General features: G+C 50.4%; 1 protein-coding gene and 1 pseudogene across 50 annotated transcripts in view; both read right to left on the reverse strand.

Moving 5' to 3' along the window:
- Window positions 1-1,384: 1,384 nt before the first annotated feature.
- On the reverse strand, window positions 1,385-1,503 carry LOC118610348 (annotated as a pseudogene).
- Window positions 1,504-5,373: 3,870 nt separating this feature from the next.
- The window catches only part of CELF4 (CUGBP Elav-like family member 4), a 289,057-nt gene continuing 266,612 nt past the window's right edge, over window positions 5,374-27,818 (reverse strand). For 4 of the 50 annotated variants that reach the window (XM_016158023.2, XM_016158022.2, XM_016158031.2 and 1 more), the window contains exons 9-14: window positions 26,033-26,098; window positions 24,985-25,068; window positions 20,291-20,374; window positions 15,620-15,698; window positions 15,019-15,190; window positions 7,266-9,349 (exon numbers count right to left, since the gene is read on the reverse strand). In XM_016158023.2, the coding sequence (XP_016013509.1) occupies window positions 9,296-9,349; window positions 15,019-15,190; window positions 15,620-15,698; window positions 20,291-20,374; window positions 24,985-25,068; window positions 26,033-26,098 (539 nt within the window). In that variant the 3' untranslated portion in view covers window positions 7,266-9,295. The other 46 variants (XM_036229976.1, XM_016158048.2, XM_036229982.1 and 43 more) reach the window with 16 other exon arrangements.

Below are 27,818 nucleotides of genomic sequence, written 5' to 3' on the forward strand. Positions count from 1 at the left end.
TAGGAACTCATTAGCAACATGTTTCATAACTTGTCCCTCATTCACCTTTAAGACATTCAGTTCTGGCCCAGATAATCAAGGAGATAAGGGAAGAAAAGAACTGGTACCTAAGTCAATAAAGATGATTCCATTTCTTAAAGGTAAAATTGGAATTATTGAGGGAAAAATGTGAGGAAAAGGAGAGGAGATGGGAGACATGAGAGAAGGGTTAGAGGGAAGCAACTGGGAAGAGAATTTATGAGGGAGATAGGATGTAGAGAAGAAAAGCATAGCTTTGATGAAGAGACAGACCTGGATTTGAACCCCGGCTCTGGATTATCCTGGCAAGGGTCTAACCTCTCTGAGCCTGTTTCATCATATGTAAAATAAGGATAACATCTACCTCAGAGAATTAGATGAGGTTATGATTAAAGAGTTCTTAACACAGTGTCTAGCCCAGAGCAAGCACACCATAAATGACAGATACTCTCATCACTCAAAGAGAAGAGTCTAATTGATAAGAGTGCGACTTGGAAGGGCCTGTTTCCTCCACTCATCCAGTGGGGTCCTGAGCATCCCCGGGCCTGGATGTATCTCTAGGGACTCCCATGGGCCAGCTGTGGGAGCCTGGGCATGTCACTGCCTGGTGCTGGGTCTCCTGTTGAAAAAGGATGATAGCTGAGTGCCTTACACCAACGTACCCCACATCTACACACTGAAGACCAGGATAAACAAGAACAATGCATAACACTAGCTGGAATAGGCAATTGGATACAGGGCTGGGAACAAAGAGTTTTCATTGTACACTTTATCATATTTTTCTAATTTTGAAATATATGTTAGCTATTCAAAAAAATAGATAACATTTATAAAATATGAAGATCAAATTAATATGCAGCCTGAGGCTACATGAACCAGGAGGATGGCTGCAGACAATAGCATCCACGGTGGTGTTGGGGATGCTCTTGGGAATATGAAAAGGCAAAGAGAGAGGAAGGGGCATAGGAGCATTAGCTAATTGGGGTTCCTGGAAAAGACCGTGAACAGTGAGAGAGGTGTGTGTACCGCAACATGACAGGAATTCTCTGGGAGTGTCACCGGCTGACTAGATTTAAAAGAAAATGGCTTGAAGTGGTCTGGTGTAAAATTCAAGCTTACTTCAGTTGAGATGTGAATTGTCAATGGAATAGAACTGAGAGGGAAGCCGAGGAGGGATTCAGGGCCTGAAATATTCATTGTAGTGTCTGTCCTATAAAGGAATTTACAGCTCAGAGAATCCTTGGGGTGGAATGTAGCTGTGTGTGGCTGTATCTTATTTATTCCTCACTGCTGGGGGCTGTGTGTATATTAACATCCTCAGGAAATTGAGCCTCAGAGAGGCTAAGAAACTTTTCTTTATTGTTTATGCCTACAGAACCTGGTCTTCCTAGGTGGTCTCCCATCCAAGTACGAACCAGGCCTGACCCTGCTTAGCTTCCGAGATCAGACGAAATCAGGCTTGTTCAGGGTAGCATGGCCATACACTAAGTAACTTTTCCAAAGTAACACAGAAGGTATTTGAGAGCCCTGGGATTTGCATCCCAGAGTAACATCAAAGCCCATGCCTTCTTCACTCTGATGCGCTAATCTCCACTCCCCTCTTGGTCTGGGCAGCTCCTGGTTGGACCTCCACAGAGGGTGCAAGAGAAATGGAGATGCTCAAGATTTTCTGAAGAGATGACTATTTAGGCTAGCACGAGGTAAGAGAAGTTAGGGTGACGAGGGGACCATGTCGCTGGTGCTGGCTGTCCAGCCTTCCACTGGCCTTCCTAGCCAGGCCTCAGGGCATCTGAGGGTGTTGAAGACCAGAGACTGATGTGGGGGAGGAGGGCAAGTAACCAGAGGGGAGACAGCTTAGAGGAATAGAGAGAGGGGCAGTAGAGAGAAGCTATAAAAAACTTGTACTTGCAAATATTCATCTGATGGGAAAGGGACTGTTGGCTATGCTTTTGTTCCAGAAAGCATTTCCAGAAGACCTACCTCTTCAGAACATGCCTTCGGTTGTCTGCAGTTTATTCTTTCCTTCCTTCCTTAACTCATTCACTCAGGCAGGCAGTGAATCAACACTGACCGAGTATCTGACCGCCAGGGGTGAACAGTCTGTATCTCAGATGGGACATCAATGGTAGCTAATAATTTTTATTTCGGGCAGATTCCCTGTGGGGAGATAGACAAATGGCATTCACAACCAAGTCTGATGCTGTCACCTTGGATGGGGCGGCACCCCTGAGCTCACTGTCCAGATGTCTCTTATTCGATGGGGAGTGTTCATTTGGGTTCAACCCAGGTGTGAGTCAAACACTGGCCCTGCAGACCTGGTGCCAGGAGGAGCTGCAGATTTGCCTGGTCTAGTGGCAGCAGTGGAAGATAGAGGACTTGGGGTCACTCCTATAAGTTAGGGAAGCTCGGGGACGTCTTTGTCTCACTGCACTGGTGCTCTGTGTACAGGAGTGGGTGAGATCCAGCTCTGAATAGGAAACAAGTCGGATCTTTATAAAAACCCAGAAGGAGATGGAGCTATTAACTGAAACAGCTCAGTAAACATATTCTTTGTAGATCAGCATCACGCACAAAAGAGAGGAGGAGAGAGAGAAGAAAAGAGAAAAGTGAGAGAGAAGATAGGAGTACAAAGCGGGTAGATGAAGAGCAGAAAAGCTTTAGAAAGTGCTGGGGGAAGGGAACTGGAGGGAGGCCTGGGGCTCGCCCTAGGAGCCAGGGCCCACCCTTGGCTAAGGCTGGGAGGTCATGGTTCCCTGCATGAGGCTGCAGCAAGGATACAGCTACACGACAAGCTGGAGCCAGCCTTTAGACATCAGGGCAGCAGGGAAAGCATGAGGGGGAACTGGAGTATCTACCAACAAAATGACTTGATATCTGGGATGTGTTTCAATAGAACTCGTGAGCTGATGTACGTTGACACTAGGTGGTAGGGTACATGGGAGCTCTTTATGTAAGTATCTGTACTTTTTATTAAGTTTGAGATAAAAGGTTTATAATAGTAAAAAGTCTTTTAAAAATCAGGGAGCTATGAAGGAATTATACACTGCAGGTAGAATAATAACAGAAGATTATAAGCCATAGAACATAAGCAGAAATTAATGAGAATTGTGTCTTTTCTTCAATAACGCTGTAGACCAAGGGTTCTTAACCGGGGGGTGATGGATGAGCTGCAGGATCCCCAATCTCCTTGTAATCATGTGCAAAGTGACCCGATAGTTTTCAGCAAGTTTTCAAAGAATCTGTGACTTTCCTCTGGAGGTTAACAAATTGAGTTTTCTCTTAAATGTACTATGCATATATTAGTTACTTTGGCGTGTGGTTTTTAAATAGAGGGTTTGCTTTCTAGAACTGACATATTCACATCTAGGCCCTATGTTTTCACCCCTTCTCTCAGTCAATTATGCCTTGAACAGAGCAGAACTGGCTGGCCTGCTTTGAAGCCCAGGTCCCTGGGGGCAGCTCTAGGGCCCCAATGCCCCTGAGCCACCAACAGTGCAGGGGGGGAAGGGCTGTGTCAGATGAAGGACGCACAGTGGGAGGTGGGGACAAAGGAACAGGAGCTGTCTGGGGAGGCCAGTGAGGCTCCCTGGGGTCTGAGAGAGTGACAGGAGGAAGAGTTGTTGAATTTTGTCATCCTCTGGTAGACTCACTGGTTTTCAGTTACAAATGTCCAACAGAAATCACAGTTTTAAATAGTCTGAGGCTGAAAACCCAAAGAATTCCTTAGAAAAAACCTTTCCATCCCTCATGCAGTAGCATAACACCAGTCTGACCTCTAGCAATTTGCGGCAAATTCTTCTGAGAAGTCCAGGGACCCACGGGCTCCCCAGAAAGGGACAGAGCAGGCTGTCACCTGGGCTTGCAGCCTGGAGGTCAGGGAGGTGTGGGTTCATGTAGGGGACAGTGAGGCTCTCATCTGGGAACCATCACCACATTCAAGTCCAGGCTGGAAGGCCTATCCCACCCAATTCCTGAGGTGTGAAGGTCTTTTCTCCCCAGGGTCTGGTATTGTTCTGTAGCTAGGGCTCTGAGTTCTGCTCTCTACCACTCCCCTTCAGAGAAAAACAGGTAAGGGTAGAAGCCATTCCCCACTCTCCCACAGGAGGGGTACATAGACAGACAGACAAAGACCTGTGTCTCCCTGACCAGGCATCTGAAACCATTCAAATGCCCATCCCTTACGCAGAGGGAAATGGAGACCCAAGATGGGAGTCTGCCCATTCCTAGAATAGGCTGCAGGGCTGCAGGCTGGGGGGCAGGGGCGGGCGGATGGGAGAGCATCAAGAAAAAGGTCTGTCTCAGAGGCGCCTGATGCAGGCTTGTGGCTGGCGTGCATCCACCTGGGCTCTCACCTCAGAAGCTGCCCAACTCCTCTCCTCCGCCTCTCCTCCAAGTCCTGGTTCATGCCTTTCCTCATTCAGAGCCCTCATCCTGTAACTTTCCTCCTTTGGCATTCAGGGTTTGGATACCTCTTTCTCTGTCTCATGATGGAGAGATGGGCAACACCCCAGGGATCTCTTCTCTACACCCCGCTCCCACCAGAATCCTGACTCTGAAGGCATCATCCAGAATCCTCAGTTTCCTCCATCTAGGCAAACTGTGCGGGAAGATGCAAGACCAAAAGCAAAATGCTCAGTGGCAAATTCGGAGTTGTGTCCTCATTGTTCTTTATTGTGGTCTCTGCCTCCACTGCCTCCTTCCCCAGTTCCTCACAGCATTTTGACCCACCCTAACTCAGGTCAGGTGGCCTTGGTTTCCTCCTAGCAGGGTGGAGGGGGTACTTTCTGTTGCGCTTGGGCACTGTGGCTACCTATGCCCAGGAACCAAAAGAATGGGTTTGCAGTGGAGACTTTCAGAGACACATACCAGTCAAGAGAAATTTTTCTAATTGTGGAACAAGACTTCCTTTAATTGCTCCCATCACTTCCCAGAAAGCACTGCACTCTGCTTGGGCTCTAAATGAGGGCCGCAGACAGATTCCATGGAGAGAAGGACCAAAGCTACTTCTATGGCTGGCCTTGGGGCTATGAGACACAGCTAGCTTGATTCTAGGAAGCACAGACCACTGAAAAAGAGTCTTTTTTTTTTTTTAAACTGTGCTTTATTTAGGGCTAAGCTGGAGAAAGCGTCATCCAATAGTTACAGAAGGTTACAAGGAGTTTTAGGGAGTTGAGTGTGAAAAGAGCAGTTGTTCTGAACTGCAGCTGTTTTTTTTTTTTTTTTACAACATCAGGACATCCTAAAAGGAGGAGCCAAGAGGAAGAAAAAGAAAAAATTTTAAATAATAATTAACCAACAAAATAGAAAGAAAGGAAAGGCAGGAGGCCTGAGAGGAACCAGATAGTTGTTCTTCTGAAACAGAAAAGGAAAAAAAAAAAAAAATGGTAGGTCCGAGAGACCCCTGGCCTCCAGATGATCTGGACATCAATGAGAGAAGGGCATCAAGGCAGAATGCCAAAGCAAGTCTTCCCAACGATGCAAATAAATTATAATAAATATGTTATACTTTAAAATATATGTGTTCTTAAATAATTCAGTGTTTTTTATGATTCTGAGTTTTTTAAGCAATGTCTTTTTTAACTGCTCTAAAGTCATTTACCAAAGATAAATATCGTGCTTTCATTAAATAGTTTTCCTTGTTTTTTTCTCTATCATTACAATTAAAAGTCCTACAAAATATGCAAATTTATTTACAGAAAAACAGAGCCGGCATCATTTAAACATCCCTGTTTTTCAAAATTCCTTGTAAACAGTTTCAGAAATTCTTCAAAGATTGTTTATTTTTCTCTCTCTTGTTTAAGGTTTTTGTGTGTGTGTGTGTTGTTAGTTGTTTTAAGATGAAAGTTCCCAGGTCTCCCTTGCCCGGAAAGTCTCTGGAGCAAGCATGGAAGGCGAGTGAAGCGGAAGGTGTCGAGGGCTTGCGGAGAGCGGGCGAGGGCGCAGCTCCCGGAGCGAAGCGAGGCGAGGGCGGCTACAGTGGGCCTTCCTGCTGATGGCGCGGCCTCCACCGGAGGTGGGCAGCCAGGAGCCCGCAGGTCTGGGCAAGTCCAGCCTGACCCTCGGGGTCAATGGCGTCGTCCGACAGCACTCGCGGGGAGAAGGGATTGATGCTCAGTCTAAACTCTACAAAAGTACAGTCCTACAACATCTGGGATTTTAGCAGTAACGCTAACTTCTATAGGTTTTTTTTTTTCCTTTTTTTTTTTTTTTTTGCTTTCCTCTAATTTTTCTTCTATTATATAGGTATTTTAAACTTCTCCTTTTTAAAATTCTGTACAACTATTATGATTTTAAGAGGGGGAAGAGTTAGAAGCATTTACAGACTTTTCACAACAAATATCTTGCATTGTAAGTCCTTTTTTTTCCCCTCCTGTTTTCTCACACTTCACAGTTAATGAGTTTTAATATTTTTGTTGCTTTCCCCAAACATCCACCAATTTGTTCATCTTAACAGCTCCATCCAGACATATAATACAGAAAACCATAGGAAAGTGTCATAGACTTGAATGAGGGTAATCAAAGCGCCTCTCAAAGTATCAAAGAACTATTTTCTTGCTGTTTTAAAAGCAGTTAAGCATAAGGTTTTCTTTTTTTGTGTTTTTGATTTTTTTTGTTTTTTTTTTTTTAAATTTTTTATTACATTTTTCATAGAATCGCTCTAAGCTGTTTCAAGAACAGCCAGGAGGCAGGAAGGAGGTTCTCCTCCGTTCCCCCTCTATTTGACATAGAGCTACACATCTGCAATAAAAAGTTTGGTCCTTTGGTCCCTAAATAGCTAAAGGAATGACAGATAGAGATGCTCAGTGGCGGCCTCCCAGCCGCCCCCTGGGGACCAGGTCCCGCCACACCGCTTGCCCCAGCCTGCCGCAGGCGCCCATGGGCTGGAAAAGCCCCGGGGATCGGTAAGCAGCGACTCTTCCCAGTTCCCAGCCCTTCAGCCTCCCCATCTGGTCTCAAGTTATTTTGTTTTAAAAGTTGCCTTTTTTGTGTGTTTTTTTCCTCGTTTTTCTTCATCTTCTTCTTCTTTGTCATATATATTTTCCCCCAAACACGAGCCCTCTGAACTCCATAGATGCTATACTTTCCTTGAAGAAATGTTACAGTCACAGAGAGTGTCTGGAGTCCTCAGCTTGATTGATATTGGCTGATATGTCAAAGGTGTCATCCAACAGTTCTCATTTATAAATAGAGAGAGAGAGAGGTTTGTTTTTTTAATGTAGCCCGTTCAGCATCCTGCCCTAAAATGAAGAAAATCAGGGCTGATTAAGCCAAGAGAGGAAACACAAAATGCATTGAAACACCAAAAGGAACCTGCCTGGGGATTAGGGTGGGAGCTCTGGGAGATGGTGGGAGGGAGGGAAGAGACCAGTATGAAAATTAGTCATGATCATGATACATGAAGAGGAAATTGACTCTTCTATTCAGAGTAAGAAACCACTGGGAGATCTAGTGGTGATGTCAGTAGCTAAGGTTTAGTGGTTGGGAGAAGGGTCTCGATTTGGGTTCCTTTAGAGTTCTAGATTGGGGGTGGCTTGATCTAAGGAAAGAATTTGGGACTGTGGAACATGAATTCATCATTAAACTAATCTCTGAGGGATCTGGCCCAGATACAATATGTATACAGAAGCCTAGCAAACAAGACAGCAAAATTCTAGCAGCCCAGCCCACTCCTCCCCCACTTGAAGAAAAGAAGAAAGATTCGTGACATGAATTTCGCTGAATCCTTGCCCAGTTTCCAGCCAACCGCTTTTTCCCCAAGGTCAGTAACTATTTGCGAGGCTATGTATATATATATATCTGGATATATGTGTAGAATATATTCACATATTCACCTGCACATATGTGGCTATACATGGATATGTGTGTATGTATATGCATAGATACACACATACACACACACACACACAATATTTTTCTCATACATGCCAGGGAATTTAGGGGAAATTCAGAACTTCAAGGGAGTGGATGGGAGAGCCTAAAAGAAGTTAGAACGGATTTAATCATCAAACTTAAATTAACTTAGCCAGTTCTCGATTTTGTTTTGAATGGTGGCTTTTTGGTGTTTTTTCTTTTAAGAAAAAAAAATCATGATCTGACTAGAATCAGGAGGAGAATGCTTAATCATTGTGAATTAACAAATGAGACTCATCTCCATTCTAGCAAGCAGCTTCCACTTATACATGGGGGGTGACTGGTTACATCAAGAAAGTTAGAATTGCAAAGCCCCCAGTTGAGGGGACAACGTCATGCGTATATCAATCCATGCTGGCAGGTTTTTCACACTGTTGATTCAACAAACAGCAAACCGTACACAGCAGTCTAAACAATTACAACACCAAATAAAATAATAATAAAATTAAAAAACACTTGTCAAGGACCCTTTTTCAGTTGTAAACAAAAAGGTGCATTTTGCTTTTGTCAGTACTGTTTTTTCCAAACCAACCAAAAACCCTCCCAAAACCCCATTCCCCCCCCTCCCCTCCCCGCATTTAATTTAGCGTAAGTGGCTACAATACAAACCTTATAAATGTTACCAGGCTCTCTCTCAGAGGCCTCTGGCTTTGTACTCTAGTTTTTTGGTTTAGAATTTTTTTTTTATCATTCTGTTACTGTAGAGATTTCATTTTTGTTTTTTTGTTTGTTTTGTTTTGTTTTTCCTTTTGAAGTGAGATTTAAAATGGCCTAACTGGAAAAAGACCAGACCTAGGAAAGTGTCAATTGAAAAAGGCCCCCAAATTTCTAGAAAAAAATAAAATCACAATATTTTCAAGTGCAAGTAAATCAACCACGCATAGATATTTTTAAGATGTTTTCCTTAATTTTTAAGAAAAAAAATAATGGTTTGCACAGTTAAATGATCCCATGTTCGATAATTCAGGAATTCATCTTTATTTTTACTATTTTTTTTTTGTGCTTTTGTTTTGTTTTTTTCTCTATGTGACATCTAAAGAAGCATAAAAAACGCTGAACAAGAAAAACCAAACAACAGAAAGTAAAACCACTGCAAGCACCAAGAACGAAACAAAAATGAGCACAGCAAAAAAGATCGTGGCAGCACAAAAGTCAAGAGAATGCACGTGTGATCATGACTGGCCAATCATCAACTGATACAACATCCAAGAAAAAACGCTCCAATCACAGCACCTCCACGAAACTTGACGGCAATTGTCATGCAACCGATTCTTAGCCTTGTTACATGACGCCATCATGTCACACTGTGAACTTTGAGTTGATTTGAACTTACGGATGGGGGACTGTTTTCTCCACTCTCATGTGATTACGTGAACTTTATTCCTAGCTCAGCGCGAGACTGTGGTGGATTTGACTGGCCCTGGTTGGGTTGTTGGAATTTGATTGAATGACAAAAGAAGAAAAGATTTATATATATATATTTATATATGTAGAGAGAGAGAGAGGACAAGAGTGTGGGCAAGGGGGGAGGAAGAGGCAGGGAAGGGTGGGTGGGGTTGGGGAGTGTGGGAGGGCAGGGAGAGTTGGGTGGAGGGTGAAGAAGGGCAAGGAAGAAATTAAAACAAAATTCAAAGGAAAAATATTTATACAGCACCAGACCACAGCATCAATCTAAAAGCTCTGATGAGAGAACAGCAGTCAAATCATAAGAGAACTGAAAAGAACTCATAGGATGGAGGAAGCCGGCAGACAGACGACACGGGCACGTCAACGCACACACACACATACACACACGGTTGTTTATGCAGACACATGATACACTGTGAACAGCAGCAGAACCTTACACAGGGCCACTAAGGGCGTCCATCATGCGTTGGGAAGGGGGCGGCGTGGGCGGTTTGGCGAGGGGGCCAGAAAAAAATAAAACAGCCCCTCAAACCACCTTGGCCGGCAAGCAGATCAGGGAGCACGGTCTCTGCTTTATATCACCCTCGATTCTTTCTTTCTCCCCCAGGTGCCGAGCTCTCCTCACCTCCCCAGCCTTCTGTGGCTTCAGCCTGTGGACCAGCAGGGGGAGCCTGTCAGGGTGGCCCTGATTCGCCAGGTAGGTCAGAGGCTGGCTAAGGCGACTGTTGTATCCGCGGGGTACACTTCGCTGTCATAGTACAGACCACACTGGCAGCAACTCGGCCCTCCCACCCTTGGGTCCCACCTCGGCCGCCATCCCCAGAGAAGGGTGTCTCCACTACAAGAGCACCCACTGTATGATTTTATGATACTCTTCCCTTCCACTCTGCCTCAACCCTCTTTCCTTGGAACCTTCAGAAAATTAACACATTTAGCTTTCGGATTTACATTAACGTTCTTGGAAGTCTACAGACACACCTTGGCACTACTGATTTCATTTCATGATCACCTGACACCTTTTGCTTTGCTCCCAAGGTGGTTTGTACCCATGTGGCCGATATGGGGCTGCTTCTGGGCACGTGGAGTCTTTAGAAGGCTCTGCAGCTGTGACCCATAAGGCCCTATGGAAGACTGCAGGATGCCCTGCGGGGTAGGTAACACAAACAAGGACAGTCCACCAGAGCAGGGAGTGTGATAGCCCCAAATCACTAGTCTCTGCTGCTGTCACTTTGATCTGCTGACCTCAACTCCACCTCCTCCTTCTCCATCCCTTTATACCTCACAGCCCTCCACGTACCGCTTTCTAAACTGACCTGCCTCACAGGCCTTGACCTGTCTTCTTTACTGGTAGAGCTCTAAATGGCTGAAGCTGGGTTCCATTCTCTGTCAAGCATCATTGAATTACTCCGCTTTGTTGTCTTTTGCACTCCTTACCATGTCAGGGTCCTTTGCCCCCAGCCAGGAATCTGGGGAGTCCCCAGCACCCTCCCTGCCTGTGCCAAAGCCTGTGCCCCAGGTTTATCTGTAGGGTTTCCAATCCACCAGGTTTCTACACATAACCAATTTCCATTCTCAGCTTTGTTTTCCTTCAAGGAAGGTGGAAGGGAAGCCTGGGATTGTGAAATGTCACTGTGGGTAAGTTACAGAGTACCTGAAAGGTGACTGCTTTAAGCGCAAACCCGGCCTCCACCTCTGCCTTCGCAGAAATCCTCCCAGCCCCTCTTCCTCCACAGACCCCTGTCCTGCCTGCCCATCCAAGGTGGGTGCTCTTCCAATAGCAGATCTCCTTCACTCAGACCTGGGCCCATCTGCATGCCCACTAAGTCCTGATTACCAACCCATCCCAGAAGAAAGCCCTAAGACCTACCCATATATTCAATTGGTGGGCCCTTTGGGTGGGAAAAAGGACTAGGAATGGAGCAGGGCAGTGCTATCAGGTGTCAGCTACAGCAAGTGCAACTAAGGGACTCCCTGGCGACCCCTTCTTTCCCCTCCCCACCCCAGTCCTGAGCATCCCAGAGGTGTCCCCTCTTCTCTATTCTGTTGTCCTCCTCTGCCCACCCCCAGCTTTCCTCCAGCTGCCCTTCAGTGCCTGGCACTATCCTCGGTGCCAGGGATTCAAGCTGGAATAGTACACAGCCCCTCCTCGAAGCTCAATCCAAGGAGCTTTCTCATACACACTCTCGTCTCTCGTACACACTCGGTCCCCGACACACAAACATACTCTCACACTCATTCAACCTCTAAGGAGCCTCTCCAGGGTTCTGCATATGAACAGCTGATGACTCTCTTCATTAGGGAACAGCTGTGCCTCTGCCTACCAGGGGACCCCTTCCTGACAAGCCTCGGAGAGCATAGCCCTGTGGTGGCAGCAGGGTCACTGACCAGCATGGGGGAGCTTGAATCAGCCCTGGGGAGCTCCAATTCATGACCTGGGTGAAGAAATGATGGCCAGGCTGAACTGATTCAGATGCCAGGTCCTAAACATGAGCAGGGCTCCAGCCAGGGAAGGCCCAGGCCCAAAGCCACAGCCCAGCCCCATGTGGATCAGATCTGAAGCACCTGTGCCCACAAAACTTGGAGCAGACACTGTGCAAAAGCACACTCAGAGCCAATGCCCAGGGCCCAGACAGGACAGGACTCCATCGGAGTCAGACATGATATTCAATGTATCCTCCGATCCAGAACTGCCCTTGCTTGGGGTCCAGAGCCTGCTAGTGAGCTTGGTAGGGGACAGAAGACTTGGGTATTTGGCTGCTAGCTGTAGACCTGCCCATGTCTGTATTTTTGCCCACTCTTCCTGTCTTTTTCCTTCCTCTTAGTTTCCTGGTAAAGATTTTTTGGAGAAACTCTCAACTTGGCACAAGATCATAAACCCAAGCAGCCAGAGGGGCAGGAAAGCCAGGAACTGGAGAGGAAGGATAGCCATGCTCTCAGGAGACCCAACCCCAATCCCACCCACCTGGGGCCTCACTTTACGGAACCACAGTTCCCCACAGCTCCCCACAGCTGCCCTGCTGGGACCCTCTCCTTTCCCAGAACTGCCACACTCTCATCCTGACTTAGCCTTGGCCTCCAGGCCTATTGTACCTTCTGCCTTCACCACTGTGAGTTGCCAGCCCTGGCCCTGAGACCCCTGTCCATGTCGCCTCTTTGCTCCTGGGGATGGCTTGTCTCTCAGACCCTGCTCAGGATAGCCCTGCCCTTCTGAACACCTAGGATTTATCATTTGTAAACAGCATTTATTAGCCTGTAAAATTGTGCAGTTTTTTAGCTGCTTTTGCATGCTATTTCCTCCATCTCTGGCAACTTGACAGTGGTCACTTCCTATTGTCATCTCCAGGCCTGCTCCTCATCTTAGCACCCTCCTTCTGTTATAGCCTCTAATAGTTTTGAGGTGGGAAGCCTGAAAGGACCATGTTAAACTGCTGTCCAGATAGAGATTAAAGGCAAAGTTTATTATAGAGTTATGGCACATCTTTTTAGAAGACTGCTTAATAGGGAGGAGATAGTCAGATGCCTGACTCCTGAGAAGTGAGATGGCAGGACACACCCCTCTGATATTCAGGACAGTCTGGGGTAGGAGGGTTGGAGTGACAACAGCAATGGGGGTTTATCATTCTCCATCCATAAGGGAATTAAGAACATAGCCTCTGAAACTAGGCCCCGGGCTTCAGATCATGGCTCTACCAGTAGCTAATGGGCAAGTGACTTAATCTCTCTGCTTGATCTGTAAAATGGGACTAATAACACTACATCCCTTATAGACAGTTACAGCTATATACTTATATATAATAGTTATTATCGATAAGAACTGCTCCACACGGGCAGGATGGTGACCCATTCACCTTTGCTTCCCCAACTGTAAGCCCACAGGAAGGTGCCCACGCTCTGAATGAACCCGAGTGTCTGCACCTTCACCCAAGCCAGAGATGGGCAGGGGCGGGAACTCAGGAAGCAAGAGAGGCACGTTTTGCTTTTCCCACCTTGCAGAAAGTGTAGGCTCAGCATCCTCTGCAAGAGAAGGTAAGTGTGGGCTACTCCTGGCTAGATAAAGGGGTGTCTTGCTGGCAGCAGTAGGATTTGAGGGGAGACAGGGAAACTGGAGACTTCCTTCTAAACTCCAGACACCGAACCTTCACTCAAATGCCTAACTCTCACATGCCTGATCTTTCTTCCAACGCTTCTTCACCTCTGGGCATAAAAACTGTCATCCTTGACTCCTCTTCCTCTCACACCCACCTCTAATTCATTACAAACAGCATCCTTGGCTCTGCCTTCCAAATATATCTAGAACTCAACTCCCTCACGCCACATCAAATGCTATCATCTGGACTGAGTGGGCAGTGCTCTAGACCTTTGCTTTGGGCTCTGCAATCTATTACCACAGCAGCAGCCAGGGATCCTGCTAAAATGCAGGTTAGTCACACCACTCCCTACTCAGCTCTCCAATGGCTCCCCACTCCCAACCCCATATTAGAGAAGAGGCCTAAGTCCATACAATGGTCTGCGGGGCCTCCACAGGTGGCCCTCCTCACCTCTGGAGTCTCTTCTCTCATCATGCCTCCATGCTCGTTTCTCTCCAACCACTTTGGTCTCCTGCTCTTCTTCGAATATATGACCCTTGCCTTGGAGCCTTTACACTGCCTGTCCCCTCAGAGGGCAGTCTGCCTCGCCCTCTTCAGATTTGCTCAAATGTCACTTTCTCAACAAGGTAGACTACCTGATTTAACTATAACCAACAATTTTGACATGCTATGTAATTTACTCTTTGATCACATGTCATTGTTTATTGACTCTCTCCCCTGCTAAGGACAAGAATTCTTACCAGTCTTACTCAGGACTGTGTCCCAAGTACTTAACAGTATCTGGTGCACAGTACTATTGAAGGGATGGAGGGACAGAAGGCTGGGTGGCCTGTCTCTATCCTGAGAATGAGCTGACACTGCTGGAGCTCACAGTAATGGGGAAAACCAGTCTGAAGCTGGACTTTTGATGCCCTGGCACATCTCTCCTGTCCCCCCTTCCCCAGGAAGCCACTGTGTCTCCAGCTACAAAGCAGGACCCAGACTGAGAAGGAAAAGGTGACGACTGCTCACTCATCATGGCCTCTGTAAAACAGGCAGAGTAAGTGACCCCAGTTTAATACCATCACCCTCCTTAGCTTCTGTCCCATTCAGTTCTGTTTTAGCTAGAGTTCCCTTTGAAAAGTCCTGCCCCTCCTCTCCAGACTGAGCTACAGGGAATTGGAGGGGTGAGGGGTCAAGTGTCTAAATGCCACCAGCCCTCCAGGGAGGAAAGCTGGGGAGGGGAGAGCCAGGGAGTCTGGGAGGCCCCAGCAGAGGGCTACAGCTCCCCGCAGAGCCTATTCTGCCGCCCCTAAAGTCTCCCAGCCCTGAGCTTGCCATCTGTTCACCCCAGGGTTTTTCTGGCGAATAGAATTGCCAGTGGAGAACTGGAGGCGCAGGCTCGCCCCACCTTCTCAGAAAGCTTCCCTCTCTCCCGCCCCTTTTGGCTCTGCGCCTGCCCCCTAGGCACCGGGCGAGGCGCAGGTGGAGCAGGGCGCAGCGGGTCCAAGGCACAAGCCACGAAGATCCAGCCCACGAGTCAGGGGAGGCGGCGGGTCCGTCCGGTGTCCCCTCCCCAACCGCCCGTCCCCGCACCCCGGCCGCCCCCGGTTACCTGTGCGAGTCCTGGTCTCCCCCAGGGGACGCTCCCGCCGGCGCTCAGTACGGGCGATTGGCGTCTTTGGGCCGCTTCAGCTGCACCTTGAGTCTCTTCATGCCGATCTGAAAGCCGTTCATGGCCTGGATGGCGGTCTGCGCGCTGGCCGGGTTGTCGAAGCTCACGAAGCCTGGCGAGACACGAGGGACGAGGGCCTGGGTTTCCACTGGGCCGCCCCGGCGGGGACGGTTGGGTGGGGAAAAGGTCGGGGGCCGTGGGCGGGGCGAGGCCTGGCGGTGGCGGCCCCGCCCCGCGCTCCCGCCTCGCCTCCGGGCGGGGGCGGGGCTCGAGGCTCCTCCCCCCGGGGCCCCGCCGGCCTCGCGCCCCCTCCCGAGCCCAAGTGCGCGTGGCCCCTCCAGGGGCGAACGCTTGCGAGGCCCCGGGCTCGCCGACCGGCGCGACCCGGCCCTGGTCCCCAGCTCCACCTCGGCTGACGGCGGCGCCCTCTGGCCCGGGCCGGGAGCCCGCGGCGCAGCGAGGCTCGGACAGGCGCCCGCCCCCCACCCTGGCCGGCCCCGGCACCTCGGCCCTCTCCTGCGGGGGGAGAGGGCGGACACACCTGCGGGTGGAGGAGCTTATTGGACACTGTCCTCCCTGACAGGAGGGGGCCTGGCAGCGGGAGGGCACAGGGTGCCGGCCTGGGGAGAGAGAGGAGTGCGAGGGGGAGGGAGGGGAGGCACCACGGAGAAAACTTCACCGCCGTTTCCGGCCGCCCCCCTCGCGCGTGCTGTCCGACCCCAGGGAGGACATCCTTGCGGCCCCTCCGCCCCCTCCCGGTCCTGGACGAGGCCATCCCCAGCCGGGCTCCCGGTGGACACTGGAGTTCAATCCAGATCGACACGCTCTAACCCACCAACCACCTCGTACCCAGAGGCTCTGGCTGCCAGCAGGTGCTCTTGCCCTGAACTGAGAACGCACCAATTTGTCCCCTATGAACCCCTCCACAATAATAATACACACTACTAGTAAAAATCAGTCGAGAGCTATACCACAGACCGCGGAAGTGCTTTTCACCCCTTCACTCCTCCCCACATCTCTCCCAGGATGATATAAAACCACCCTTCTGAAACACGCAGTTCCCAGATGGGGATGGATCAGACTCCCAAATTTCATTTAGAAGTCACATTTTTGAAACTTGGTGTCCATCTATTTATAGAGACTACACATTACATAGGTATTTCCCAGAATGCCCCCTCGAGGAAGGGACTTCTGTGGTCAAGTAGATTGAGAGCCAGGCCCCTCTGGGTCAGTTCAAGTCACATTAACACATAAAAACATCCCCTCATCCTCCCAACTTCTTTAGTAAATAAATCTTTATATCTTTGTTTAACTTTGTATGTCCTGGAAATTATTTCACTTAGAAGCCTTCTCTCTATAAAATCTGCCTTTTATTTATTTAATTTTCCTGTAAAATCTTCCTGCAAAATAGGTGAAACTAAGTTTGACGAAGTTCTTAGGCCATCTGGTAAACCCGCGTCATTTGGGGTGCTTGTTCCCAAATTACCATTAGACATATAAGGGATAGATACACAGACCCACTGAAGCAGAAGCTGTCTTCTCCGTTAACTGTCTCTTGTACTTCTAGCTTGCCGGCAGCCCCTCGCTCACTCTCTCCCTTTTTACCTTGCCCCAGACACTGTCTCCATCTGTCCTCTTTTTCTCGTGTTCTTCCTGCATTTGCCCACATTTGCTCTTGCAGCCACGCATCATCAAAGACAGAGAGAGGGTGTGTGTACACACATGTGAGTGCAATCAAGAGCATGAGCATGTGAGCCCAGACGGAACTGGTCAGAGCCCAGCCCAAAGCAGCATAATCAACATCTGTATGAGTTATATGCCAAAATAGGAGAGATTTAGGATTATCCACAGTTGGAGATTAGTGCCAATAATCCTCCCACCTCCTCCACTCATCCTTTCCTGGCCCATCCCCTCCACATCAACTTATGTCTGATGACTAGTCAAGTTGTCAGTAGAGCAGAGCAGTTTTGAAATATGTGAATTATGTGTCTGTTATACTGCTCTCTCTCAGATTAAGGAGGGCGATGAACTAAAGCCTCTCTCCCTGCAGGGACAAGACAGCCTGACTGTAGATGACAGGTTACAACCCTCCCTCCTCTGCTGGCCCACCAACAGCTCCAACTACCTCACTACCTGCACTTGGTGGCTGTTTTTGCAAGGGAGAAAACAGGAGAAAAATAAAAAGGGCTGGAGGTGCTGTGATGTAAAGAAAGGGACAGCCACCAAGTGGGGAGAGGGGGCAGAGAGGTGCGGGAGGAGAGTGGCCCAGCCTCTGAGGAAGAGCAGAGTCTCCAGAAGCCCAGGGATCTGAGAGAACTTTTCCTCAACTAGTTTTGTTAACCGGCCAGCAGTCCGGGCAGGTTGCTCGTCCCATGCTGACAGGGTTATGGTGTCCAGTGACATCTTACTTCTTCTAGAACCCTTTCCCCTTTCCTTCCACCACTGAGAAAGCTCCTATTTCCCAGACCATGGGAAGCCTCACGGGTAGGAGGCCCTCCTGGTGCCCCTCGCCCCAGCCCTTCTTTCAACTTAGCAACCACTTTTGCTGCACATATGCTCACGAAAGCCTCTGGAAGATTCTGCTCATGCTTATGAAGAGTGAGTGGGGCCTTTGAGGGTTTCACTTTAACACAGGACCACGTTTACGACAAAAATAGCCCCTCCTTTTGGGAATGTAAGGGGAATCTAGAACTTCCTGAGGTTCCTACTCTGGCCAAGCCCCTCACACACCATCTGGTATAACCTCGTAGCATCCCTGGCTAAAGTCCCCATTTTACAAATGAGGACACTGAGGCTCAGAGAGTTAAATGACTTGCCCATGAGTGAGTGCTGGAGTTTGTTCTCACAGGAAAGGTTTCTGGGAGAGTTTCCGAAGGCTCAGCTATGAACCAAAACCCAAGAGGCTTAAGGAGGAAATGCTGGGCTGAGCAAGTATGGCAGGAGACTATCCTTCTTCAAGGCCAGTGGACGTTTAGCACCAGAAGTTTGTTCAGGAAGAAAAGATCCTGAGTAGAGGTACTCAGAGGATTTTTTCCCCCAAAAGCAGAGGAAAAAACCTTGGTCTTGGAGTATTTAAATGAGCTAATGGCAAGGGTATTGTTTGGGCAGGCTCTGAGGAAATGCCTTTAAAAAGCAGGGTTGCTCTTACATCAGACACAACATAAATACAGCAAGGATACAGCTGTAGACCAAGCCTGGCTCCAGCTCAAGTGCCCAGTGCTTTGCGGGCTCTTAGTCTTCTGTGGTGTAGGTAACATCTGAGGATTACTTAAAGAACAAATGAAAAGATCTCCAGGTTTTTTTTTTCCATACATAATTATAATTTACTAGAAGAAATAGTGGTCTAATATTGGAGGGGTACAACCGGGTCTTTTTCTCTGGTTTTGTTTTCTCAATACCCAAAAAGAAACAAGCTGCTAAGGCAACTCTATACCATTGAAGTAGCACAAATTTCGAGAAGGGACAATGGTGCAAAGGTTTTGACTGCTTTGGAGAACATGCTCTGAAACCTCAGGTCCTTCGTGGTTCTGGAAATTTGGTTTCCAAACTGGAATTTCCTTCACATGCTCTTCTTGATGCTTTCGTACTGTTTTACCTTCTCCCCTCTACCACCCCCAAGCTGTGACCTCAGTTCCCTGGCCAACATGGCCTCCTACTCTGTCCTCACAGGCCCCTGAACCCGGGGTCAACCTGGAGATACTGAGCTTCTGGCAAACTCAGCTCTGCTTGCATGTGTCACTCTCTGGGAACTGGACTCCTCAATCCTTGGTGAATCACACGAGTGGCAACAGAAGGAAGGGTTAAGGGGGGTGGAAGAGCGAGTGAGAGAGGGACCGAGGAGGAATGGAGGAGAGAGGTATAGGGAGGGCTTCCAGGTCTGAAGCAAATCAAACCGTAGGATGCCCAGTCAAACTGGAATTTCAGATAAATAATGAATACTTTTTCAGCATAAGTATATCCCGAATATTGCATGGGCCATGTTGAATGTAACATTCAGGACATACTTATACTAAAAATGCATCCATTGTTTATATGAAATTCCAATTTAACTAGGCACCCTATGTTTTAAATGACAACCATACTCCAAGATCCTCCCTAGTCTTCCATCTCCCATCTAACACTCTGCAACCAAGCAAATTCCCTGAAAGCTGTTATCTTCATTCCATTGCTCTCAGCTCAAAGACCTCCCATCATCTTCCACTGCCTACCACACCGCACGAAGCATGAAACACTCTCATTTTGAATGGTCAAGACCCTCCCCAGCACAGACCCTCCCTCACAGCTGGTCTCACCGAAACCTCCTTCCTCCCCAAAGCCTGCAGCTTCCTCACTCTCTGTCCTTCGACTCTTCTCATCCCAGCCCCATGTCTTTGCCCATTCTATTCTCTCTGCCTGGAATTCCCTCCCCTTCCTTTATTTACACCTGCCTTCCTCATTACTCCATTACTGGGTGCCTTGCAGATTTCACTGCTGTCGAATAGGTCTGATTTTCATCTAAGCTCAGACCTGAGGCTTCCTGAGGGCAGGGACCATTATCTTCTTCCTGACTCCTCAGTAGTGTGACTCTGGTGGCCTGGGAGGGGTGGGTGGGGGAAGGTGCGTGTACTGGATGGCAAGAGGGGAGCAAAGAACAGGGTAGACAGAGAAGGGGGTTGGGGACAGGATAGAGAGGTGGACAGAAGAGGCCAAGGGACAAGCAGCTGGGCAGAAACCCCGCCCCAAAGATCATGCTCAGTTTTCACCCCAGGGCCACTCTGATGATGATAGGACAGGGGCTGCTGGGAGAATGGGCGTTGCTGGGCTCTGCTGGCTGCCCCCTCCCACCCCTGCCCAACGTGGCTCCTCCCCCTCCTCAATAGTGGGACTTGGGCCTGTGGCTTGGAGGGGAACCTATCTCTAGGACTGGGAAAGTGGAGATAGGGAGCTGGGGAGCTGGATGGAGGGGGGTTGGGTGGGCAAGGAAAGCCAAGAAGCCAGAGTATAGAAGAGAGAAGAGGAGTGAGAGATGGTGGCTGGAGGTTGGGCCAGAGGGAGCACCTGGGGGGGGGGGGGCTATGTGAAGGAGCAGGTTAAAAGCAGTTGGACACCGGTAAATTGGTGCGAGCACCGCACTGTCCTAGGTGAAGCTAGTTGGTTTGTTATCTTTACCCACCAAAGCATTTACTTTGGTTAGTCGCCCGATCCACAAACACTTTCGAGGAGATGACATTACCGAAAGGGAGGAACATCTGCATCAGCTCAGCGTCCCCAAACTCCTGGGGCAGATGGTAGATGAACAGGTTACAGCCCTCGGGCCCTGCGGTGAGGGGAGGGGGTGGGGCGGGGGAGGAGGGATGGCGGGGTGGGGGAAGAGAGAGACAGAGGAGAGGTGAGCGAGTTAGGCAGCGGCAGCAGGGAGGGGTGGGGGCAAGGTTAGGAGGGGGGGTCTCATCCAAGATCCAAGAAGAGTGGGGGCTGCTGAGCCCCTAGTCTGAACTCTGGTCTCCACTCTGCCCTTGGACAAATCACTGAACCTCTCTGTGCCTCAGTTGCCTTTTCTGCAAAATGAATCTGTAATAGGGTGCCTGCCTGGCAATTCTGGGGCTCCAGGGGCAGAGGTGATGAATAGGTGAACGCAAGGCCTGACCAGCAGTGGAAATCAGGTGCTGAGGAGAGGCAGAGGTAGGGAGATAATGGGGGGACCTGCTGGGCGTCCCTCCTTTCCAACCACGCTGCTCAGGGGGAGGACAGAAGAAATCAGCCTGGGGCGGCTATACCGGTAGTGCCGGTGCAGGTAGGTGGCGCCTCCTAAACCTATGGGGTGGCAGCTCTGCCCATCCTCCTCCCTGCCCTTCAGTTCCTTCTCATCTGGTTCCCAAAGGCCCCACCTTCTCCTGTCCCAAACCTAAACCTCGGCCCTGGTCTTGAGGACAGAAATCAAGATTTATCCTGCCTCTCAAGTGGGCTAGGTGTGCAAGAGGGGCTTCACAGCAAGGCTCTGCAGTTAGCCAGGGGAACCCATGTGCCTCATTACATGAAAGGCTCTCCATTTCATTACAACAGTAACAGCTCTGCCCCTTCTACAGTTGTCATAGTGTCACCCCACCCCCCATACACACACTTCACAGATGAGGAAACTGAGGCCAGAGAGGTTAAATCACCTGCCAAAAGTCACACAGCTAGTAGGGGATGGAGCCTGGATATGGGCTTAGGCCAACTGCCTCCATAGTCCGTGCTTTCCTCTCTCTCTACCTCGCTGTCATAAATCTCAATACCCCAGAAACTCTGAACACAGCTGTGCCCTTTGGATTTCTGAAATTTCCAAATAGCTAAAGATTTACATTTTTCTGTTTCAATGACCCAAATGCTCAATTTTAGCTCTTTGAAATGGAAATTTCTCCAAGCTACTTCATCTATTTCCTGCCATCTTAAACGTAGTATGCCACAGATGATTTAACCTTTTAAAGGGTGGTCATTTCGACAGTTTCTAATCCGTGGAAGACATGCAAAGGAAATAGCTGCATTTGTTAGTTGCGTAAGAAGCAAGGTTCTGATCAGAGGCTGGTAGACTAAGCATGAACTCAAAAGTGAAGGCTGTAAGGCACCGACATAGGCTGATATGCAGCTTTCATGGCCAGAATCAACTGTCCTGGTTTCCTGGGAAGCGCAAGGCTGCCGGATAACCCAGTCCTGGGGCAAAGAGCTCACTCTGGAGTCTCTCTGCCCTTCTCTTCTTCCTCTCTTCTCATCTCCCACTTTCCTCTTTCTTCCCTCCAAAGACCCCTCTGACCACCAAAGCTGCCCTCTGAGCTGCTGGCCTCCTCAGTCCTTGGTCCCTGCCCTGCACCATCTGCCCACTCACCACCCTCCCCTCCCTGGACTGCTGTCTCCCAGGCAAGTGCCAGCTGACGGCGCGTTCAGAACCGGCGCAAGCATGCTCCCCCACCCATTTCCAGGGGTCCCCCATACTGGATCCCTCCAAGTTCTGGTGGCCCTCCCCTTAGCCCCATCCCACTGGTTCATGCTCTGTGAATTTGTCCCTTAATGGTCCCCAGCTAGATGTGAGTCCCCTTGGGGCAGGAACTAGCTCGAAGGCCTAATCTAAGCCACACCTCCTCCAGGACCTCCACCCAGATACTCCCCACACCCTCTCTCTTCAGTTGCTCCCTAAGTTCATACTCCATACTCTGTGGTCTGAAGCTCCTTCTCCTTTGTGCCTGGGAGGTTTTCTCTCCAGCCCAGACGGGACGATCTCTAAAGGCACAGGCATGTGCTGTCTCTTGTCCTCCTGTCCACCCCACCCCCATACCAGTCCCCCAGCATGTGCCTTCCCTCCTCCTCCCATCCCCATTCTTCAGAGGTTCCCTCTCCACTCCATGTCATGCTGACACCTGCCTTGAACTTGAGCCCTCACTCCAAGTTCAAGTTCTGCAAGGTGCTTTTATGTGGATGTTATGTCTGTTCTCCTTGAAGAGACAAGGAGCCTTTGAGGGCAAGACCTGTAGGCTCGGTCCCATCAGCATAAGCTGTGGCTCAGCCCTCCCGGCCCCAGCCTAGCCCCCTGCCCCTCACCCCTCAGCTGGGAGCCTACACATTGTCTTCCTTTGGCTGCCCCTGAGCTCTCACTGCAGCCCCTCATTCACAGATTATAGAGCACCCAGATGGCATAACCAGCAGGACTCTGGACATTAATCTGGTCCAACCCAGCCTTCTGAGAAAGTGAAATAAAGTTCTAGAGCAGAAAGTGACTACCTCTGACCACAAGGCAGCTCCTGGAAGAGCCAGAAATGGAGCCAATCCTGAGAGTAACCTCAGCCCATCTGTGGGGCAGACAGCCTCTGGGGATTCAGGCAGCTGCTGATTTTCAGGCTCAGCTCAAAGACAAGGAACTAGAAAGAGGGTCCTCCCCAGCAGCCAACGTGTCTGGTATTTCAATAGCATTACATGGGGGATGTGACCATTATGTAAAAAGACCAACCACTGGTGTGGCTAAAGGAATACAACCTTCTTTGTCATCATCCATACCTCATGTGGACATGGCTGTGGTCTGGCTCTAAATCACCCTCGACCTGTCTCCTCCCCATCCCCAGGCTCATCTCATCTTTTGCAACACCCATGCCTTTGCTCCTACTGTTCCCCCACCTGGAATGTCCATCTCCCCATCTCTGTGTGCTGAAGACCTCATTCTTCAGGACCCCCCCCCCAACCCCACCCCAGCACCATGAGCTTGCCCTAGGATGCAGCGTGGCTCTACAGGTATCTGGGTTTGCATCTCATCCTTCCCGAAGCTCTGCTCCCCAGGTTGGCTCATCCTGGGCACCAAGTCAGGCAGAACGAGGATAACAGTGGGAGATCCCTTGGCCTGAGGGGAGGCTGCAGTGGTGACTGCCCACACAGCGTCTGGTCTAGGGAGCAAGACATGGCAGTGGGGGACTGAAGCTGCTCAGAGACGGAGAGAAGGTATGAGGAGTTCAGAGCTAGATGCATGCAGTAGTCCAAAGTGTGAGGTGGGGGGCAGGGCAGGGACCAGATGGAGGACCTGAGTTTAAGGCCAGTGGTAGGGGCTGTCATGTGTGTTGTTCAGAGCAACACCAACCTATAGCCGTGCGTATGTGTGGGTGTGAGTGTGTGTAGCAGGCTTTAGATACCCTTGAGCCCACAACTTAGATTGCTATAGGGCGAGGGTGGGTCAGCCTGAAGCCAGTGGAGTGACAAAAGTAGTAGTGCCTGTGGGCTCAGCTCTCTGTCTTGCAATGGGCCACACTGGGATTCCTGGACCCCACCCCTTGTGGCTCTGATCTGACAGATGTGGTGCTGGAAGGCTAGGACTGGATGGGAAGAGGGCAGAGGCAGGACAGGCTCCAGGGCTCCAGCCCTGTGAGGGATCCCACTTCACTGATGGTGAGCCCAGGTGTCACTCAGGCATGGTCAGGGGGTCCCACTGTGCAGGACACCAAGGCTGAGAGGGGAGGAGTTGGCTAAGCTGGAAGTGAGACTCAGACGATTTTGCTTCCAAGCCCGGGCTCTTAGCTGTTCAGGCTCTGGGACTTGTCCGAACAAAGGGGTTTGGATAAGCAGACCCCTGGGGGTCTTCCCAGGACTAACGTATAACCCCAGCTTTGGAATGGTCTGCTGCTGAAGCTCTCTGCTGTCCACCTGGAGATGAGTGGACCCCGTTGGCCATATGGGCTACTGGGGCAAAGGTGGTAGCCTTGTTGGCCGGGTTACCCTTTTCATGGGGTTCGGGAGGATAGGACCTTGTCAGCGTTCCTGCCCCATGGGGCTAAGCTCTCTGAAGCCCAAGGAATCTCTTAGGGCAGACTTGCTTATGCAGCTGCTATAGGTCTCTAGACTCTGGAATGGGAGGGCACTGGGGGTCTTTATGAGTCCCAGCCTCCTGGGCCCACTGGCCTTGGACGGCCAACCCTGTTCACACCACGGCCTCTGGATGTGGTGTTCCAGGATCTCCTTCCACTAGGCCTGCACTGGGACATTCCAATCCCCTCACCTGTCCATGAACGCCTGCCCTGGGAGCTCTATCTCTCTCCCTGGTCACCCAGAGGGCACAACTTCTGTCCATGATGAACTGGTCTCCCTACTCCCTAGACACCCAGCCATGAACATTCCTACTTCTCCCCTTCCTCTCCACTGGGGAAGGGGGGATTACTGGACCCCAAGTCATCCAGGACCCCACCTTCTTAACCTCCCACCACTGGGGTTTGCAGAGATGCCCACGAGAATTCTGCCTCGGTATTTGGATTGGAGAGCACCGCATCTCACAATCCTTCCTTCTTCTCTCCCCCTCAACACAACACAAAAACATGGTCGTCTTTCCAATAAAATACCCAGCCAAAGGCCCAGGAGAACGGCCTCTTTGGGGAGAGAAGGGGGTGGGGAGGGGCCTGGGAGCCCGGCTGGCAGACTCACCTTCTCTCTGTTGCTGGGGGATCATTGGAGGTGGCTGAGGAAAGGCCTGGCTTATCTGACCATAGGCAGCAGGGTAGGCGGCTGCTGGAGGGCCAAAAAGAGGCAAGAGCGAGAGACGATGACAGCGACACGGAGAGAGACAGGGTAAGAGGCAGGAAGAAAGAGAGAAATTTCAGTTTTGAGCAGTAAAAGCAGACCAGCCAAAAAGTGCATTTCAGCTCAGACACTTAAGATAAAGCCAGCTCTCAGGAGTAATGAAGGAGAAGCAGCAGAGCAAAGAGGGCAGTGTGTGCATAAACGTGAGTATGGGTGTGTGTGTGTGTGTGTGTGTGTGTGTGTGTGTGTGTGTGTTACGGAGGGGGTGGAGGGAGAGAATTGTGACTGACAGCTCGCCTTGGGCTTTCTACAGTGGCTGGTCTCCTTCCCATTCAGCGACCCAAGAACATCTGCTCGCCCCAGGGCTGCCTCTTCTGGCCCCTCCTTTTTACTACCTCTGGCAGGGACCACTCCAGCTGCCTGTGTATGCCTAGCAGGAAGCAAGAGGTAGAAACTGCTTCCCCTCTAGGGCCTCTCTTTCCTTCAAACCCAGGCATCAATGCTTCCTGGGCCAGTGATTGTGAACAGCGGTGGGCAGCCCCCCAGCTCTGGCCTCGCCCCCAGTGCTGCTGTGTACATTGCTGCTCCTGGACAAATTGGCCCTGGCAGCATCATGGGGAAAAGAAATCTGGCCTCAAAGATGGGTAACTGCACAGCAGTCAAATCTTCAGTCAGGCTCACCAACTTGTTTACAGTTTTGACCACCTACCACTGCAAGGGCACCTATGCTATGATGGGTAAAATCTGCCTGCATGCTAGGGGGCCTGAAGAGAAGTAGGGAAGCCTGGAGTTGGGGTCTCTGGCAGTAAAGCCCTCCCTCCTTCCACCGAAGCCCTCTGCCACATCCTCCTCCTCCCCCCTCCCACACAGTGCTGGGCCAAGGCCTGGGGTAGGGGGGGCGCTAGAGCCCAGGCAGGAGCGGGGAGAGCCGTGGGGACGTGTGGATACTAACGACCTGCATACTGCTGCACTCCAGCGTAGGCCTGCTGCAGGGGGTCCGCGGCGGTGGGGCTCTGCGCTGCAGGGGAGCCAAGGGAGCAGAGGTCAGCGATGCCCGCCCAAACCAACCCCTCCCCCACCGTGCCCATGGAGACGACACTGTGGTTACATCGCCCCCTCTCTGGTGTCTGTCCCGGGGCAGGTCATCTGAAACAGGAACCCTGAGTGCCTGGACTCTGTTGGGGTTCCCTCTTCCTCAGTCCAAGGCCCTTTGAATAGAGTGGAGGTTGCCCACCCCGGCTGGCAGATGCAGGCCGCAGCTGGCGTGAGGTGAGGTAAGCGGGTGGTTCAAGGCTAAGAAGGGCTGGGAAAGAGATGCCAGAGGGGGCTTTGCCACGAGGGGCTTCGTGGAGACACACGAGGGAAGTGGCCATGGAGAAGGGCTGTGGGAAAGTGGGAAAATGGGCGAGACGCTGTCAGAGGGGTGGTCTCATTCTCACTTATCCTCAGCAGAAGGCGGGGCTTTTCCCAGCTGAGTGCGAGAAAGGGCACAGGGGGCCTCACTCTGCCACTCTGTCCTCGCGGGCCACTCACGCCTGCTCAGAGGGACCCCATCCCTTATTCTTAGAGAGTTTGCACAAAGCTTAGAGGCTTCTATTCCTAGGCCATGGCCAGGGACTGACCACACAAATGAGGTATGCCCCCACGGGCTGGGAGAAGGGTGGTGCCCACAGACACTGAAGAATAAGCAGACCAAGGACCTCCCTCCCACCCAAATTCATGACTCTGGGATGTCTACTGCCTAGTACAAGGAGAAAACCCTTGTGCTGATACCTTGGCAAGCAACTTAGAGCATCTGGACTTGAGAAAGGCTTAGTTCGCTTATTGCCTCTGCTGTGTCTGCAGAAGCTGTGGGCAAAAGCCTGGTGCATGGGCCAATGGTGGGTACTGCCTTTGGTGACCACAGCTAGCGATGACTGACATGGGAATGGGCCACGGAGGTGGGTGAAGACAGATCCAGCTACAGTATGTTTAGGGCAAACTGGATGACAAAGGGAGGCAGAAAGAAAACCATCTGGGCGTATCTGCCTGGCGACCTAGGCCTGCCAAGCTAACAGGCAGAGCCAGATTTTGGGTCTGCAGACCAGGCTGAATCCCCGAACTTCCCTTCTGAGCTCTTGTTTCTGAACTTCAGTAAAGTCCCACTAGAACAATAGCACCTGGGCCTCAGGGGAACCAAAGGAAATCCTGTGGCAGAGATCTTCAGAGACAGTGCAGGTGACAGCAGGAGAGCTGGGCCAGGGCACGGCTCAGAGGGGGAGCTGAAGATGGGTCAGGATGCAGGCCCTCGCCTGACCCTACCCTACCCCTATCCCTCTGTTGCCCCCATGGTGGAGACTGAAGTCAGGAGCTCCCAGTGCTGAGGTGGTGGTGCTGCTCGGTGGGGTGGGCCTCTTCCTCCTTCCTGCGGCTTCCTCTCTCCGACCCCTCTACCAGCCTCAGCTCTCTGGAGGGAGAGCCACATCCAGCTTGTCCCTTGGTCTCCTCAGCTAGCAACCACCTAGTACCTTCATGCAAATTAGAAAAAGGTTTCTCTTCCTCTGGGCACAATTTGGCGCGCTGTGTAAAATAAAACCTGAACACCTTACATGAGAGCCCCCGCCTGGCACAGTGCCAGGGTCATAGTGAGTGCTCAGCAATGCTGTGACATAAAGACTAAATGAATGGTCCTTAACGTTTGTGAGAGCCACTCCTTCAAGGGTGTTATGTGGCAGTTAAGGCCACACTGTGTGCTTCCA

This window comes from Rousettus aegyptiacus, unplaced genomic scaffold (assembly GCF_014176215.1).
Source record: "Rousettus aegyptiacus isolate mRouAeg1 unplaced genomic scaffold, mRouAeg1.p scaffold_m13_p_12, whole genome shotgun sequence".
NCBI lineage: Eukaryota > Metazoa > Chordata > Mammalia > Chiroptera > Pteropodidae > Rousettus > Rousettus aegyptiacus.